This window comes from Hyperoodon ampullatus (assembly GCF_949752795.1).
Source record: "Hyperoodon ampullatus genome assembly, chromosome: 4".
NCBI classification, from domain to species: Eukaryota; Metazoa; Chordata; class Mammalia; order Artiodactyla; family Ziphiidae; genus Hyperoodon; species Hyperoodon ampullatus.
The window spans coordinates 25,665,660-25,684,401 of record NC_136917.1 but is presented as its reverse complement, the minus strand read 5'-3'; the positions used below and the strand labels follow the sequence as shown (position 1 = coordinate 25,684,401).

The 18,742-nt window shown below is 54.3% G+C and overlaps 1 protein-coding gene across 1 annotated transcript; it reads right to left on the bottom strand.

Moving 5' to 3' along the window:
• Window positions 1–10,377: 10,377 nt before the first annotated feature.
• Window positions 10,378–18,535, bottom strand: SGTA (small glutamine rich tetratricopeptide repeat co-chaperone alpha). The gene is made up of 11 exons (XM_079701830.1): window positions 18,254–18,535; window positions 17,485–17,591; window positions 17,214–17,298; window positions 15,840–15,939; window positions 15,387–15,491; window positions 14,542–14,680; window positions 13,803–13,865; window positions 12,597–12,634; window positions 11,967–12,056; window positions 11,666–11,787; window positions 10,378–11,531 (listed from the first exon to the last, which is right to left on the bottom strand). Exons 1-10 carry the CDS (start codon window positions 18,351–18,353, stop codon window positions 11,673–11,675), a joined length of 942 nt encoding a protein of 313 aa, XP_079557956.1. The 5' UTR covers window positions 18,354–18,535; the 3' UTR covers window positions 10,378–11,531; window positions 11,666–11,672.
• Window positions 18,536–18,742: the final 207 nt, after the last annotated feature.

Sequence of the window (18,742 nt, the reverse complement as noted above, 5' to 3'; positions counted from 1 at the left end):
TTTAATGTCACTTTCTGCCTTCACAGAGCTTGCTTCATTATAAGCATGCAATATATGGTAGCTATTTTTTAAATTGAAGTATAGTTGATTTACAATGTTTTTTAAATTAATTTTTATTGGTGTATAGTTGATTTACAAAGTTGTGTTAGTTTCTGCTGTACAGCAAAGTGACTCAGTTATACATATACATATATCCACTCTTTTTTAGATTCTACTCCCATATAGGTCATTACAGAGTACTGAGTAGCATTCCCTGTGCTATACAGTAGGTTCTTATTAGTTACAGTGTTGTGTTAATTTCTGCTGTACAGCAAAGTGACGCAGTTATACATATATATACATTCTTCTTCATATTCTTTTCCATTATGGTTTATCACAGGATACTGAGTATAGTTCCCTGTGTTATACGGTAGGACATTGTTGTTTATCCCTCCTATCTATAATAGTTTGTATCTGCTAATCCCAAACTCCCAATCCAACCTCCCCTGCCCCTCCCCATCTTGACAACCACAAATCTGTTCTCTGTGTCTGTAAGTCTGTTTCTGTTTTGTAGATAAGCTCAATGGAGTCACATTTTAGATTCCACATATAAGTGATATCATACGGTATTTGTCTTTCTCTGTCCAACTTACTTCACTTAGTATGATAATCTCTAGGTCCATCCATGTTGCTGCAAATGGCATCATTTCGTTCTTTTTAACAGCTGACTAGTGTTCCATCGTATTTTGTGTGGTAGCTATTTTTATTATTAGACACAAAGTGACTTGACTCTTTTTCTGTTTTCCGTAATTCACAACAATAACAAAAAAGATCATTCATAATAACAGCACGCCAGGTAAGTGCCCACAGGATGACTCCCTCCTATAGGAGAATTTGTAATATGCAATATTTATTCATAATTCTTTAGAGCATGAGACTGCTCAGAGAAGAAGCTGCAAAGCTTCGGGCTTTTATTCATTTGACACATTTTTGAAAGCTTCCTAGATGCCAGGACCTATGTAAGAGCAGGTACTGTCAGAGTACAATAATAAAAAAAAAAATACTGACAAATCTGACTACATTGAATACTTCAAAAATCTTCCATAGTGAAAGACTCTATGAATGGGATAAAAAGACAAGTGATAGGCCAGGAGGAAATGTTGATTATAGATGAGACCAAGCTTTTGATAGCAAGCAAACATCCTAAAATGAAAATAGGAAGGGAGGGACTTCCCTGGTGGCGCGGTGGTTAAGAATCCGCGTGCCAGTGCAGGAGACACAGGTTCGATCCCTGGTCTGGGAAGATCCCACATGCTGCGGAGCAACTAAGCCTGTGTGCCACAACTACTGAGCCCACGTGCCACAACTACGGAAGTCGGCATGCCTAGAGCCTGTGCTCTGCAACAAGAGAAGCCACTGCAATGAGAAGACCGCGCACTGCAACCAAGAGTAGCCCCCGCTCACCGCAACTAGAGAAAGCCCATGCGCAGCAACAAAGACCCAACACAGCCAAAAATAAATAAATTTATTATTTTTTAAATAAATAAAAAATAAAAATGGGAAGGGAAGGGAGGGAACAGACAGGTTTCAGGAGAACAAGCACAAGAGGTGAATACATATAGGAAAATATGCTCAAGCCATACAGATAATCACAGAAATAGGAAATAAAATCATCTGAACAGGGACTTCCCTGGTGGTCCAGTGGTTAAGACTCCGCACTTCCACTACATGGGGAACGGGGTCCATCCCTAGTCAGGGAACTAAGAGCTCACATGCCACGTGACTCGGCCAAAAAAAAAAAAAAAACCCCACCATCTGAACAGATTTATTGAGGTGTAACTGACGTACAATATAGATATTCCAAGTATACAATTTGATAAGTGTTGATATATGTACACACCTGTGAAACCATCCTCACAATCAAGAGTGAACATAAACTACACCCCCTGAACAAAATGTCCTCCTGCCCTTCCCCAACCCCGTCTCCCAAGCAACCGCCATTCTGCCATGGTTGCTCAACAGTGTAGTTTCCAGTGTCGGCTTTCTGATGGCACTGCTCCCAACATTCCTCTGCCTGCTGCTAGGTGGCCATTCATACACATTGCTGTTGGCCATACAACCACGGGGCGGGGAATTGTACATCCAGGGTTTCTAGGGTATCCAAACGCTCAGCTTTAGAACTTCATATACAGCTGGCTTGTCCCTTTTGGCGCAGAGAAGAGTTAACATAGCAGGCTTAAGATTTTTGTCTTTGCAAAGGCCCCCAGCAGCATCTGGAACTGGACTCTGGAGGCACCTGCCACCCTCAGTCATTGTGGAGGGGGCTCCGTGTCCCTACACTGTCTGTGCAAACACATGGTTTACACTGAACACCTGCTGTCCTCCTAGAGTCTGGGGCCTCGGCTGTGCTGGGCAGAGGAGCCTGAGTGCACAGACCCCCCAGAGAGAACCCCGGGCACCAGGTCTCCGTGAGCCTCCTTGGGAACCACACCCCACTCGTGCTGTCACGTCTCGTTTTGCAGGAATTAAGTGCATCCTGTGGGACTCCATTGGGAAAGGGCTCTGAAGGCTTGTGCCTGCTCCCCCAGACCCCACCCCAAGCCTTTTCCCTCTGCTGATTTTGCTTCATATCCTCTCATAAACCATGGCCATGAGGATGATCGTTGCTGAGTCTTGGAGACCCCCAATGCAGTTATGTGATGAATAACACTTGCTTTTGTCTTTTCATTTTAGCTATTCGGGTGCAGTCATCTCACATTATGGTTTTTGTTTTGTTTTGTTTTGTTTTTTTAATGTTGGCTGTGCTGGGTCTCTGTGGCGATGCACGGGCTCTTCTTTGTGGTGCTCGGGCTTCTCTAGTTGCAGCCGTGCAGGCTTAGTTGTGGCATGTGGGATCTTAGTTCCCGGACCAAGGATCGAACCCGGGCCCCCTGCATTGGGACCGCGGAGTCTTAACCACTGGACCACCAGGGAAGTCCCTCACATTATGGTTTTAATTAGTGTTCCCTCATGGCTAATGAAATTGAGTCCTTTTTCATGTGTTTATTGGTCAATTGCATATCCTGGTTTTTGAAATGCCTTTCTGTTTTGCCCATCTAAAAAATTGGGTTATTTCTCTTTTTCTTATTGATTCGTAGGAGTACTTTATATTTTTGTCAAGTATATATTGCAAATGCTTTCACCCATTCAATGGCTCACCTTTCCTCTCTCTTTTAAAGCAGTCCAATTTGTTGATTTTTTTTTTTTAATGCATGGTTAGAGCTTAATGTATGGTTAGAGCTTGTATTAGTCAGGGTTCTCCAAAGAAATAGAACCAATGTAAGATGCCTATCTATCTCTCTCTCTCTCTCTCTCTATATATATATATATATATAGAGAGAGAGAGAGAGAGAGACAGGGAGACAGAGAGAGAGGAATTTACTTTATGGAATTGGGTCATGCAATCATGTGGGCTGGCATGTCTGAAATCTGAAGGTCAGACTGACAGGCTGGAGACCCAGGGAAGAGTTGACATTGCACCTTCAGTCCCAAGGCTGTCTTGAGGCAGAATTCCCTCTTCTCTGGGGAGACCTCAGTCTTTTCTCATAAGGCCTTCAACTGATTAGATGTGGCCCACCCGCATTCTAGAGGGTTATCTCTCTACCCAGTTTTTTTTCTTTACATCTTTATTGAAGCATAATTGTTTTACAATGTTATGTTAATTTCTGCTGTACAACAAAGTGAATCAGCTATAAGTATACATACGTCCCCATATCCCCTCCCTCTTGAGCCTCCCTCCCACCCTCCCTATCCCACCTCTCTAGGTCATCACAAATCATTGAGCTGATATCTCTGTGCTATGCAGCAGCTTCCCACTAGCCATCCATCTTATATTTTCTACCCAAAGTTGACCGATTTAAATGTTAATCTCATCTAAAAATACCTCCCCAGCAACATGTAGGCTGGTATTTGACCAAATGCCTGGATGCTGTGGTCTAGCCAAGTGCACACATAAAATTAACTACCACAGTGCTTTTTTGTGTTCTCTTCAAGAAAATTTTGCCTGCCTCAAATCGTATTTTTATATATATATATATATATATATATATATATATATATATATATATATATATATATATCGGTCTTGCTACGCAGCATGTGGGATATTAGTTCCCTGACCAGGGATCGAACCCATGCCCCCTACAATGGAAGCGTGGAGTCAACCACTGGACCACCAGGGAAGTCCATATTCTATATTTTCTTCTGCCATCTTTCTGGTTTTACCTTTCATAGATTCCATCTGTTTACGTTTCAAAAACAGGCAAAACTAACCCCTGGCATAGACACTGGGGCAGCGTTATCCTTTGGGGGTCATGAGTGGACATCTTATCCTTTGGGGGTCATGGGGTCTGTTCTTGGTCTGGGTGCCAATGACAAGGGGTGGGGGGTTGGGGGGTGCTCCCTTTGTGAAAATTCATTGAGTTCTTTGCTTATAATGTGTGCACTTTCGTGCCTGTATGTTACACTTTGATAAAAAAAAAATTGAGGAAGCACCGTCATGAGAGCGAGAGAGAAGGATGGACACCCTAAGTCCGCAGGAGCTTACAAAGACCTGGGGACAGCCGTGAGCTAAGTAGAATTTGTGGTTGGTACCCTCAACCTCACCCCCGAAGGGATTCACATTCTCTGAGCCCACCTCTGACCCCATATCCCATCATGCAATGCAGGATGGCAGCCCTACCACAGCACAAAGCCTCACAAAACATCCCTAGTGAGGAGGGCTTAAAATTCTGAAAGCGGAATCAGCTCTAAACGCTCAACCCCTGTCTCTAGGACGCGGGCCGTTTCTAGGCTCAAGCCCGGGTGGTTTCAGGGTTAGACTCAGCCTTGTTCTTTCTGGTCCTGCTGCTGCGCGCGGCCCGCAGGGATGGAGGCGGCACCGTCGGGGAGACAGCGGCGCCGGCGCGCCCCCTGGTGGCCTCAGCTCCTCATCTACGGGGGCCACGTCCGGAGGGCTCGGTGTGTGTTCTGACTTTGAAATAACTGATTTTGCAGGGCTGGGGTCGATTTGGGGGAGGGGGAGGGTCGGGTGGGGAAGCCCACTCAGTTTGGGGTTTCCAAGTTACCTAGGTTGGGATGAAATCTTTGCTGAAAAGATACAGGGGCAGTCTGGAGCCAGTGAACAAATAATTATGATTATAATTAATTATAATTATTATTAGCCACTCTGCCCAGCTTGCAGGATCTTGGTTCCCCAACCAGGGATTGAACCCGGGCCCTCCTCAGTGTAAGCAGGGAGTCCTAACCATTGGACCGCCAGAGAGTTCCCCTGAATAAATTATACATTTTTGCTGGTGGCAAAATTGTTTGGGATATTTGTTTCTTTGACACATTTATCTAGGGCCTACTGTGTGTTGGTAATACTGCAGGACAGGGCTTCTCAGCCTTGGCACTGATGATTTTCAAGGCCCGGTCATTCTCTGGGGTGGGGGTGCTGTCCTGGACACTGTGGGGAGTGGAGCAGTACCCCTGGTCCCCACTGTGACAGCCACAGAGGTCCTCCCAGACATCACCTGGTGTCTTTTTTTTTTTAATATTTATTTATTTATTTATTTTATTCCTGGCTGCGTCAGGTCTTAGTTGCGGCACTCGGGATCTTTCACTGCGGCACACGGGCTCCAGAGTGCATGGGCTCTCTAGCTGTGGCAGGCTCTCTAGTTGTGGCTCCAGCGCACAGTAGTTGCAGTGCGTGGGTTTAGTTGCCCCACAGCATGTGGGATCTTAGTTCCCTGGCCAGGGATCGAACCCATGTCCCCTGCACTGGAAGGCGGATTCTTAACCACTGGACCACCAGGAGAGTCCCTCACCTGGTGTCTTTAGGGGGGCAGAATTGCCCCCGGGGTGATACCTCCTGCTTCTGTGAAAGAGAGAGACAAACCTTGTTTCCACCTTGTTGCTTCACGGGACTTAATCTGGGTGAGATTTGCAGTCTTGCTCCTAGGAATTATGCACCAAGGGTGTGGAAATGCAGAGAACGGAGCCTTTCTAACCCCATCAACAGTAGCAGCAGCTGCCTTACATCTCAAGGCTCAACCTATTCCTGGAAGCTTTCTCTAAGGCACGGCTTATGCTAAATCTATGTTTAATTGCCTTTTTTTTTTTTACTCAATGCACTTCTGACAGCAATATTCAGAAATATCCTATTTCTAACTCATGTGGGATCAAGCAGTGATTCTCCGTGATACACAACTCATCAAGTTACACAGAGAAGCTGCTGGCTTCTGGGCTTCTGGGATGAGTTGTTGACAGTTACTCCTTTTTTTTGTTTTTCTTTTCCTTTCCCTCTTCCCCACACTTCCAGCGGTTCCAAAACAGAAAATTTCTGGGTCTTTCCTGAACACTTAGACTGGGTGTGGGGTCAGTTTGGAAGAGGCTCTGTAGGGCCTCCCAGCGATGGACACACAGGATGGGAGAGAAGGAACAGAGATCATTTGGGGAGACCTAGGGGCATAGGTAGATGCTCCTGGAAGATACAGCTCCTATTCCTGTGCTAATCAGGTCTTCTCAATGTGGACTTCTCCAAACAGGTGTGTCTCAATCCCCTGAGATGCTTGTTTAAAATGCAGAACCTGTAGGGGGCTGGCTTAATAAATTCAGGAGACTACATAGACTGGACCGGTAGTTCTCAAACCCTGTGGGGTGTTGAGCAGCATCCCTGGTCCCTACCCACTTGAGGCCAGGAGCATCCCTCAGTCCTGATATCCAAAAATATCTCCAGATATCGCCCAGTTTCCCCTGGCAAGGCAGGGTTACCCCTGCGGACAATCACCACCCTAGGTGAATTGTCAGTTTATGGGGGTGGGATGCAGGTACCAGTGATAAGGATTCTCAGATGATTTTGGCCCAGGTGGGGACCACTTAATCCTCCCCTCTGATCTGGGGGCCACCACCCAATCCTTGCTAATCACAGACAAGGAGGAAACAGGCTTAACTGGCACCATGAAGCTTTAAGATTTTGCTAAAAGCACGTTCTAGAAGGTTTGTAAAGCCTTAGAAGGATGCTGGGATTTTTCCCTCTCCTTTCTGAAGAATTCTTGCTCAAATGGATTGATGTACATTGGGACCCATGTGGAGGTGAGCCAGGTTGGGGGGGGGAGGGTCAGTGAAGACCCAAGATGCCGGGACTCCTGCCAGACCTGAGACCTGCTGATTCACTTTTGAATGTGACAGCCCTTTATGGAGGCTGCAAGGCTAGGCAATCAGGTCCCTCTGGTTGGCTGGAAGACTTGGCCAAGCTCAAGCCTGTGGTGGAAGGCTGTAAGGCACCCCAATAACCCCCACCTCCTGGTGGTCATGCCCTGCATAATCCTCTCCCGTCAGGTGTGGACGAGACCTGGGACTCGCTTCTAACCAACAATATAGGCAATGACTGCCATTCCCGATTCCATCATGGTACCTAGGATTCTGTCCTGCTAGCTGACTCCCTCTAGATTCTCCCTCCCCTGCTGGCTTTGAGGAAGCAAGTGGCCATGGTGGGGAGGGGTGTGGTTGTGGAAGGCTAACTATCGATCCCCAGAGATGTCCATGTCTTAATCTCTGGAACCTGTGAGTATGGTACCTTATATGGCAAAAGGGACTTTGCAGGTGGGCTTAAATTAAGGACCTTGAGATGGGGATGATCCTGGCTCACCCGAGGGGGGGTCTAGTGTCATCACAAGGGCTGTCATAAGAAGGAGGAAGAGGGAGATTCAACACAGACAAAAGGGGAGAGGCCACGTGAAGACAGAGGCAGAGATTGGGGTGATGCGGCCACAAGCCCAGGACACCGCAGCCCCCAGAAGCTGGGGGAGACAGGAAGTCTCCCCCTCTGGAGCCTCTGGTGGGAGCTCTGCCCTGTGACACCTTGCTTTGGGACTGAACAAACTGATTTCATGCTTCTGGCTTCTAGAACTACAAGAGAGTCAATGTGTGTTCGTTTAAGCCACCGAGTCTGTAGTAATTTGTTATGGCAGCCCCAGGAAATGAACACAGGAGGCCCTGGTGGTGCAGAGCTGAGGGAGGCCAGGCCTCAACCCACAACGTAAGGACTGAACTCTGCCAGCGACCCGTGGGCAGATGAGAACGTGGCCTTGGCTGAGACCCTGAGCAGAGGCCCTGCTGGTTTCTGACCCATAGAAACTAGGAAGTAACCAGGGTATTGTTTTAAGCCTCTGAGTTTGTGGCGCTTTGTTATGCAGAAATAGAGAACGGATACCAAGCCTTTGATGGGGTTTGGCAGGATGAAGGCCCATGTATCAGAAAGCAAACAGGCTTTCTGGAGCCAGGCAGGTAACACGCTCTGCACCTGGGCCTGTGGGTTCAGGATAAAAACCCCTCCTCTGAAGAATGGGAGAAGAGGTGCTTACACACCTAACACACAGCAGGGCCTTGATGACTGGTGACTCCTGTGAGGGAGATGTGGCTTGTCAATGTCCTCCCCGCCAGATGCAACATTATATAAACACTTAACTTTTATGGTACATTTTCTAAAGCTCCATCGATGATTAAAATGTTGCGTCAGGGTCTTCCATGGTGGCGCAGTGGTTGAGAATCTGCCTGCCAATGCAGGGGACACGGGTTCGAGCCCTGGTCTGGGAAGATCCCACATGCCACGGAGCAACTGGGCCCGTGAGCCACAGCTACTGAGCCTGCGCATCTGGAGCCTGTGCTCCGCAACAAGAGAGGCCGAGAGTGAGAGGCCCGCACACCGCGATGAAGAGTGGCCCCCGCTCGTCGCAACTAGAGAAAGCCCTCCCACAGAAATGAAGACCCAACACAGCCAAAAATAAATAAATAAATTTATAAAAAAAATAAAATGTTGCGTCAGGATTAAGAACCAGTTCCTATGTCATTAGGCCATGAAAAGGAATGAAGTTTTGATACATGACGCAATGTGGATGCACCCTGAGAACACGATGCTCAGTGAGAGAAGCCAGACACAGAAGGACACACAGGGTGAGATTCCATTGATGGGAAACGTCCAGAACAGGCAGATCCGCAGACACAGAGAGTGGGTTCCTGGCTGTCAGGGGCTGGGGTGGGGATGGGGGAGACTGCTGATGGGGATGGGGCTTCTTTTGGGGATTTAGACAGTGGTGATGGTGGCAGAACATGGTGAATGTACTAAAAACTACTGAATTGTACAATTTTATTTTTATCTGTTTATTTATTTGGCTGCACCAGGTCTTAGTTGTAGCACGTGGGATCCTCATTGCCACGTGCAGGATCTTTTAGTTGTGGCATGCAAACTCTTAGTTGCCACATGTGGGATCTAGTTCCCCAGCCAGGGATCGAACCCGGGGCCCCTGCATTAGGAGCATGGAGTCTTAACCAATGGACCACCAGGGAAGTCCCTGTATGTTTTTAAATGGTAAATGTATGTCATGTGAATTATACCTCAATTTTTTTAAAAGGAACCATTTCCCCAGACAGGTAGCTGGAGCCACGTAAATACCAGTTTACTCCATTAACTTCTGTGGAAACGCAGATCGGGAACTCAGGGCGGCCAGGACTCCGATAGTGTCCAGGCTGCCCGGCTGTACTGGGTAGGTGGAGCATGAGGGCTGGACGGCAGGAAGCGTCCACACCCCGCCAGCGGCACCCACCGGGGACGGACCCCTCCTCCTCCTTGAACTTCCTTCGTCCTCTATTGGCCACCGTCCAAGAGGCAGGGAACATGGGGAAGTCATCTCTGCAGGACAAGGCAGCTCAAGGTCACCGGAAGCTGGAAGTACAATCCCCCAGAAGCCAGAGGCCACGGCTGAAGGAGGCGAGTGTGGCCCAAAGTGTGTCCACAGCTCAGTGGACAGTGGGGAGCCGAGTGCAGGTGCTGATGCCCCCCTTTGCCTATACCATCTGTGGCAGCCTCTAAACGCTGGGAAAGGCAGGGGGCACTTCTCCCCTTGAGCCCTGGCAGGGAGGCAGACCCGCCAACACCTGGATTTAGCCTCGGGGGACAGGGGCCATGTCCGACTTCTGACCTCCAGGACTGAGATGATCTGTGTGGTTAAAAGCCACTGAATCTGAGGCTTCCCTGGTGGCACAGTGGTTGAGAGTCCGCCTGCCGATGCAGGGGACGCGGGTTCGTGCCCTGGTCCGGGAAGATCCCACATGCCGCGGAGCGGCTGGGCCCGTGAGCCATGGCCGCTGAGCCTGCGCGTCCGGAGCCTGTGCTCCGCAACGGGAGAGGCCACAACAGTGAGAGGCCCACGTACCGCAAAAAAAAAAAAAGCCACTGAATCTGTGGGACTGTCTCAGGAGATGCACACACAACCCGGTTCAGTGGTTCCAAGGTGACCCACACAGGGTCCAGGCTGGGGGTTCCTGGAAGCTAGGGGCAGGGAGGGGCGGCGGCGCTGAGAGGTCAACACAGAGACGGGCTGACGTCATGATGTCTATTTATTCCCCACACGTTACGTTATGCTTGTCACCACAGCTAGCACGCAAGAGTTAGGACACATCTCACCGGACGTGTGCCAGACGGCGGGTGGCTGGCAGTCGTCTCCCTACTAGTTACCTACACACACGGTGCTGGGTCACCTCACACATGGCCCAACACCACCAGGGAGCCTCCAACGATCCAGCTGCCAACTCTGCTGCCGGAGTGGCGGTACCAGCCGACCCCTCCTCCCCACGCCGCCCCGCCTCGCCTGAGGCCGCCGGGTATCCACGGTGGCTGCCTGGCAATCTCAGGCCAAGGCGGGTGGCACCAGGACCCCCTGCAACACCCCCTCCCAAAGGGAGGAGGCGCCGGGCCAGCCGGACCACCTGTGGGCAGAAGGGCAGTGGCTGGGACACGTGGCCAGGCCGGGATGGGCTCGGGGGCCAGGCTGAAGGTGGTGAGAGGGCCCCTCGTGGTCTGTCGGTCATGAGTAGTGGGAAGAGAGCACTGGGATCAGACCTGCGTCCATCCAAATGCTCAACTGGAAGAAAAGTCCCAGAAATGGGTCCTGCACACCCAGGACATCCGCTCCGGCTCGCCCCCTGGCCCAGGGCAACAGAACCGGCTCCTGGGAACCTGCAGCGGGAGTTGCTCATGCGAGAACCCGGGTCCGAGAGCCGGGCTGGCTGGCAGGGAGCCTGTCCGAGCAGGGGTGGCTGGGGTGGCCACGGTCGACGCAGAGAGCAGCTTCTCGTGGGCTGTGAGGCCCCTGAAGACAGGCCGAGGGGGCAGGGCTGCGGAAGGGGCTTCGGGCCACGGCTTCCCCGTGGGCCACTTCTTGAGAGCAGCGAAAGGACCCCCCCCCAAATTATTCTAGAAAATACTTTAGAGACTGGGTTTTGGGGGGGCTGGGAGTGAGATTGGTGCTGGTCTGTGCTCACAGCTTGCTGGCTCTGTTTCGAGAAGGGTCTGGGGGCCGTGAGAGTGTACAAAAAGGGAGGGAAGGGCAGAGGCAAAAAAATAAAAATAATAAAAATCCGTCTTAACATGCAGGTCCAATTCCTTTTCCTCTCATGGGCGGTCCAATGGGAAGAGAAGGAAAAGTGAGAGAAGGCTTCCGGTCAGCCAGGAAGGACCTGATGGCGCTGGGGGGCTGGAGAGAGAAACAGCCCAACTGAGCAGAACTGAGAGGGGTGGGGGATCTGGGTGGGACACTCCGGCAAGGGGCCTGGTGACCAGAGACGCCCCCGCGTGGCCTCGGTGACGCGGGCCCGGCCCCGGACTCACCGGGCAGTCATTCTCGCGGGTCGTCGCTGCTGGCACTGGGGGTCCGACTCCGGATCTGACTGCGCAGCTGTTCTATCAACTCTGGGTTCTGCTGCTGCATCTGCTGAGCGAACTGCTGGCCCCTGCGGGGAGGGGAGGTGCGCCCGGGCTCAGCCTGGCCCAGGGTGCCCGCCCACGTGCCCCTCGAGGGCAGGGGGACCGCTCCCTGGAGGACGCAGGCCCTACAGAGCAGGTCTTTCTTCCTGGGGGGGTGGGGACACGCCCCGCCTGCCCAGGAGCCCCGCCTGGCAGGTCCACTCACGCCTGGATGAGGCTGGCCAGGTCGTTCTGCGAGGGGTTGGTGCCGGGAGCCCCCAAGGGGTTGTGGCCGCCCGAAATCATGCCGGACATGCTGCAAAGAGAGGCCTTGACTCGCAGACGGCTCAGCCCTCCTCCCTCTGAGCCCCACTTGGCCCTTCCTCTCTGCCGGCAATGGACATCTCCTGGGGCCCGAACCTGCCCTCAGCCCACTCTTCTCTCTGACTGCAGCCTGTCAATTCCATCAGCTTTCCCAGCAACACCCTTTTTTGGCTTAAAGACAGTGACTCTCAACGGGGCAATGCTGTCCCTCAGGGACACCAGGTGATGCCAGTGACACAGAAGGCCACACAGTGTCTGATTCCATTGATGGGAAACATCCAGAACAGGCAAATCCAGAGACAGAGAGTGGGTTCCTGGTGGTCAGGGGCTGGGGATGGTGCTAATGGGATGGGGTTTCTTTTTCAGGTGATGAATGCCTGGAATTAGACGGTGGCCACAGCTACGGGACATCGTAAATGTACTTAATGCCACGGAATCATAAACCTTAAAATGGTTAAAATGGTACATTTTATGCATCTTGCACCACACTAATTTTAACCACAAGACCCAAAAGAGAACGGTAGTCACTTACAGCTGTTGAACTTGGGGATTGTTCATGAGGTTGGATGCCTGAAAAAAAAAAACAGACTTCTCAGAAAAAGCAAGCTCCCAAACGCATTTCATCATTGACAAGGTTTCCCCATAGGCACCGTGGGCCTCCAGCCCAGAACCCAGAGCGCCAGGCCCGCCTCTTCCCCGGGCCCCACCCCATCCCCACACACTGTGACCCTGCCCTTTCCCCACTTCGATCCGATCTGGACTCTCATCTTAAGATTCCAGGAACCTCGTCATCCTTCCCCGACCAGGGACACCTGGGAGTCAGTTCCAGCTCTGCTCTGTGGATGAACATCATCCTGGAATCTTTCCTACACTGACACCCCCAGCCACGTTGGGATTATCTCCTCAGGGCCGATTTTAAGATATGCACACGAGCAGAAGCCAGGGAAGCACCTTCCAGGCTGTGGCTCTTTCCGTAAAGGGCTGGAGAGCGCTACCAGCCAGCCTCGGCCTGTCCACTGCCCTGCATTGCTGGGTGTCCAGGCCACGGTCATGCAAGCGCTGGGCACGGATGGGTGCCAACAGCACAGCACGAAGCTGAGGGGGGCCGGGACCGCCGACCCCGACAGACAAGGCCAAAAGAGCGGCCTCTGTCAGGCCGCTCGCCCCGCCGGGAGTCCTCTGGCAGCCTCGTGCCTGCCCCACCCTGGACGAGAGCGGCAGCCCAAGCTCCGAGACATAGGAGGCCAAACGCTTCCCACTCAGGTGCGGATGTTTCTCTGACGGGGGGGCTCCAGGCTCCTCTCTCCCTGGTGACCTGAGACCCCCACCCTAAGGCCCCTTGAGCCAACGGTATGGCCTGAGGACCGGTGAGACCACCCGGGGGCTGACAGGCATGTGGCGGACATGCTGGGTGCCTGTTCCAGGGGATGGCCCTGCGCAGAACACGCGCATCTGGACCAGAAGGTGGTCGGCCCTTCCTCTGTGGGGCCCCCGTGCCCTGCGGTGTCTTGCCTCCACCTCAGGGAGCAGGTGCAGTGACTCTGCTGTCATCGTGGCCACACCACGAGGGGGCCCGGGCTGCGGGGGAAGGGGGTGGAGATTCCCCAGGTCATTCAGCTGGGAGAGGCGGGTTCAGCTTGTCCGGCTCCACACCCCATGGCGCCCAGTGTCCATGGTGTCTGCAGTGGGGCAGCCCTGGCCCGGGGCCCATGGTGACACGGCAGGCAGGGGCCGTTACCATGCTCATGAAGCTCGGGTTGTTCAGCAGGCCCGCGATGTCGAAGCTTCCAACACCTCCCGTCTGTGGGGTGAGAAAAGCCCTGGTCAGTGGTGCCTTGACACAGAACCTCGACAGCTGGCCCCCAGGAACTGAGGGGTAAGGTCCCACCTGGGGCCTGTTGGAATCCTGGGCGTCCCAGCAACCCGGGCGGCCAGGCCCTGCGTCCGGGGGTGCTTCGTAAAAGATGCGCACCACGGTGTGGGTCCCCCAGAAGAGCACGGTATATTAACCGTGTCTTTCACTTTGTGATGCTGACTGTGGCGGGACGGCCCCTCCCAGGGGTGGCCAATCCCTAGAAACGGTAAACAAATGGCCCGCGAGTGCACCTTTCATGTGTAAACCAGCCTCTATGGGGCTCGGGGCCACTGTCCCCCTGCCCTGGTCACCCCAGGCAGCCCCCCTGCCCCGGGGCCATTTGAACTAGCCAATCCCGCGCCGGCTCACCCGGGCTGCCAGCTCCTTCCCGAGGCCCACACGGCCCCCAGCCCTCTGCCTCCTGACGAGACGGGGCTTCCCCGTGTGACCCACGCCCTCCCGTTTCCAGGGGCTCTGCGACGATAAGCCTCTTCCCTCACAACAGGACCCAGGTAAACAGATGCCGGACCCCAGGCACCAGAGACGTTCCTCCCACACGGGTCAGGCCCAGCCCTCGACCCCGAGCTGCCCTGCCCCCGCGGCCAGTCCCCGGGGGACTCACGGGACTGGGTGCCTCTCTCAGCCTCAGCTCCGCCACCTTGAGGTTGGACTTGTAGGTCTCATTGTCGGGGTCCAGCTCCAGGGCCTTCCTGTAGTAGGCCACGGCCTCCGTGTGCTTGTTCAGGCTGGACAGAGCCAGGCTGCAGGAGGGACAGTGCGCGTGGAGGGCCTGGGAGGCCGCCCGCCTGCCCGCCCCGGCCCAGCAGCCCCGAACTGCTGGGGTGGCCATCCCTCGTCCATCCCTCATCCGGGGGCTGGGAGGAGGCAGGGCAGGTGTGGTCAGAGCTCCTCCCTGCAAGGCTGATCACAGGTGTGTCCTTGGACTGCACTGGAGTTTATGCTAACAAGGAGGCCTGTTTATGCTAACGAGGTGGGCTTCCAGGACACCTCTGGATGTGCTGCTGGCCACAAAGACCAAACTCACCCCCAACTCCCGGGGAGGGAGGCGTTAGAGACGGGCTATAAAACCTACCGCCGCTGGTGACCGCCCCGCGTGCTGGGTGGGAGGCGCGCCCCGAACCCCGCAGGACATAAGCTCTGCCTCGGGACCCTCCCCGACCTCGCCCCTGGCGCCCCTCTGTCTGCTGCTCGTCTGCATCCCTTACGGTAAGCCAGAGAAGCTTAAGTGAAACGTTTTCCTGAGTCCTGTGAGCCTTCGAGGGAATCGCTGAACTCGAGGAGAGGGTCATGGGAACCCCAACTTACAGCCGGTTGCCCAGAAGCTCAGCTGACAGCGTGGACTCGGGATTGGTGTGTGAGGTGGGGCAGCCCAGTGGGCTGGGGCCTTAACATGCGGGGCCCACGCTGACCCCAGGCAGACAGCGTGTACGGGCGGACGGCACTCACCCCATCCTGCCGTAGGCCTTGCTGTAGGACGGGTCTATGCAGATGGCCCGCTCGCAGTCCTGCACTGCCCCCGCGTAGTTCCCCAGTTTGCTGTGGGCCGCAGCTCTGGGGGAAGGCAAACCAGGGCAGTCGGGGAGCTGATTGCAGCTTCCCCGTCTGTCAGGTGGGGCAGAGGCAGGGTTGCCAAGGATGGGAGGCCCGGTGGGGCTGGATGCCCGGGCTGGCGCCGGAGGATACGGCAATCTGGGTGCCGCCCCGTTCACCAGGGAACCCGAGGCTGAGGGAGCAGACGAGTGCGGCCGCTAGCACTACTGACACTGGGCCACACCCGGCCGGCCACCCGGCATGGGCTCGTTATTTGGGATAGAGGCTGAGCCATCACTAACCCACAGATCGACTGCCCCTCCCGTTCCCCTGGGGACCCTGCTCAGCCCGCCCAGGCCCCCGCCGTACCTGTTACAGAAGTAGACGGCGTTGGCGGGGTTCAGCTCGATGGCTTTCCCGTAGAAGTGCACGGCAGCCTCAAAATTTTCTACTTTCATCTGTTCGTTCCCTGAAGAGAAAGGGAAGGAAACGTACCCTCGGCTGTTCCCCTCAGACCCCGAAGTTCTGAGATGGCGTTCTCGGCTCCCTGGGCTTCCATGTGACAGTTCGAGATTCTGGGGGCCCAGGATGCAATGCTTAGACACAGGCTAGGGTGGTGGCGTGAGGCGGAGGGTGGGTCTGCGTCCAGCACAGGGCCTGGCCTGAGCCAGTCCTCGGTGCAGCAGCTGTCACTGTCCTGGTTGTGGTATTTGGGAACCTAAGCCTCAGATACCATCACTTTTGCTCGTTCCTTCAGAAACAGTGCAGTTTTTGTTTGTTTGTTTCTTTCTTTCCGGTACGCGGGCCTCTCATTGCTGTGGCCTCTCCCGTCGCGGAGCACAGGCTCCGGACGCGCAGGCTCAGCGGCCACTGCTCAAGGGTCCAGCCGCTCTGCGGCATGTGGGATCTTCCCGGACCGGGGCACGAACCCGTGTCCCCTGCATCGGCAGGCGGACTCTCAACCACTGCGCCACCAGGGAAGCCCAGCAGTGCAGTTTTAATGAGATGGAATTCACATACCGTGAGACTCACCCTTTAAAAGTGTATAACTCAGCGGTTTTTAGTATCTTCAAAGTGGTCCAACTATTAGCACTAATTCCAGAACATTCCATTAGCCAAAATAAGCACCATCCCCATTAGCTGTCACCCCCCCCCAAGCCCCTGACAACCACACATCCACTCTCTGTCTGGCTCTGCCTGTTCTGGACGTTTCCCATCAATGGAAAGGACACTGTGTGTCCTTCTGTGTCTGGCTTCTCTCCTTGAGAATTCTGTTCTCAAGGTCCATCCACGTTGTAGCAAGTGTCAGGGCTTCTCTCCTTTGCATGGCTGAGTGACGTTCCCGTGTGTGGAGGGACATGTGTGTGTGTCCGCTCATCAGCTGATGGGCACCTGGGCGGTTTCCACTCCTTGGCTGTTGTGCACCATGCCGCTATGAACATGCATGCACAAGCATCTTTGTGGATGTGTGTTTGCATCTCTCCCGGGCACACCCTGGGGTGGAACTGCTGGGTCACATGGTCACTTTATCTAACCACTTAGGAAGCTGTCGGACCGCCCTCCGCAGCGGTCTCACCCTTTAATGCCTCCTGGTCAAGGGTCTGATTTCTCTGCATCTTTGCATCTGTGTAAAAGCCCCCCAGCCCCATCTCCAAAGGCTGGTTTGCCATCCGCTCCACAGCCCGGGACCAGCCGGCCTCCGCCCGTAGCACCCAGAGGCCAGCTGTGTGGGGCGTTCCTTACCTTCGGTTTTGAGGCGTTCTGCCTCGGCCGAGTCCTCCTCCGAAGGTGGGGTTCGCTGGGGGCTCCTCAGATCAGGTGGTATCTCCTGGCCCCAAAGCCAGGATGAGCTCTTTGAGGGGCAGCAGGAAACTGCCGGCCTCCTCCCCGAAGCCCAGCACCCTCTCCCCTCCCCCACCCAGCCAGGGGACGCCCGAGGACAGCTGAGCTCTGGGGGGTAACTCAGGCCCTCGAACTGAGACAGAACCACAGCCCCGCAGTGCCCGAGGCTCACCCTGCCCGCCGCAGCTGCTTCAAATATTTCGGGAAGAGTCTGGGGGAGTGCGAAGTCACTATCCTCCACCGTCACCCCGAAAGCGGTCTCCAGGCATTGGATGGCAACTGTCAGGGGGACAAAGGTGTGCTCTGCTAAACCCAAGCCCGAGCTGACGATTCTGGGGGGCAGTGCTCACGCTTCCTCTCTTGGACGTGCTCACTAAGGCCTCGGATGCACCAGGCGCTGCGTGCACCCTGCAGGGCCCTATGGGTGCCGGTTCTGATTCCTCGGGCAGCGCAGGATGGACCTGCCCCTCAAGCCCTGAGGCCGGGAGGAGGGGGGGCAGCCGCTGTCCCTGCCCCACGGGGCTCAGGTGGTGACGCCAGGCCTCTCTGTGGGGTCACAATGCTGGGGCTGCCCGGGTGGGGGGCCTCGGGGGTTCGGCGCGACCAGGTGGGCATGGAACAGCCACCTCCTGCCAGGCGGGCTAGCAGCCGGGTCTGGGCTGGGCTCCCCACCCCTGGCCTCTCTCCCTCCTTTGACCGGTAGGGACACACACGCACAACGGGGGAGATGGAGAACGTTCGCGAGCTGCATCCCTCCAGAAGAGAAGAGCTGTGGGAGGCCCAGCCTAAAGTGGGGGAGGCGGGGGGGCAGCCCTGCACCGCCTGGGGCTCACAGGGACCAGCCTATCACTCCCACCCCACGGAGCTTCTAGGCACTGATGCAGGGGGGGGGTTGGGCAGGGGACCCGAGGCCCTGGGGAGCAGGCGTGGCCCGCACGTACCTTCCAAGCTCTCCTGGGCATCAGAGGAGAGCTCCCCGTGCCGGAGCTGGTCATGCAGGAACCGGATGATGGCGTAGGCCAGACGCTTCTTGTTATCCATCTTAAGATGGGAGGAGACAAGGCCTGGGGGTTTCAGGATCTGCGGACAGCGGTCCACGGTGTGAGGACAGAACGGCGGGCACAGCCGAGCCTTTGCCCCTCTGCCCTCACGCACCCGCCCTGCCCTGCAGGAGCCACTTTTTTTTTTTTTTTACATCTTTATTGGAATATAATTGCTTTACAATGGTGTGTTAGCTTCTGCTTTATAACAAAGTGAATCAGTTATACATATACATATGTCCCCATATCTCTTCCCTCTTGCATCTCCCTCCCTCCCACCCTCCTTATCCCACCCCTCTAGGCTAATTGTATCTGCCTGACAACAGCAAGGCAGAAATGTTAATTCTCCGCATTTCACAGAGAAGACACTGAGGCTGTAGGTCCAGAGCC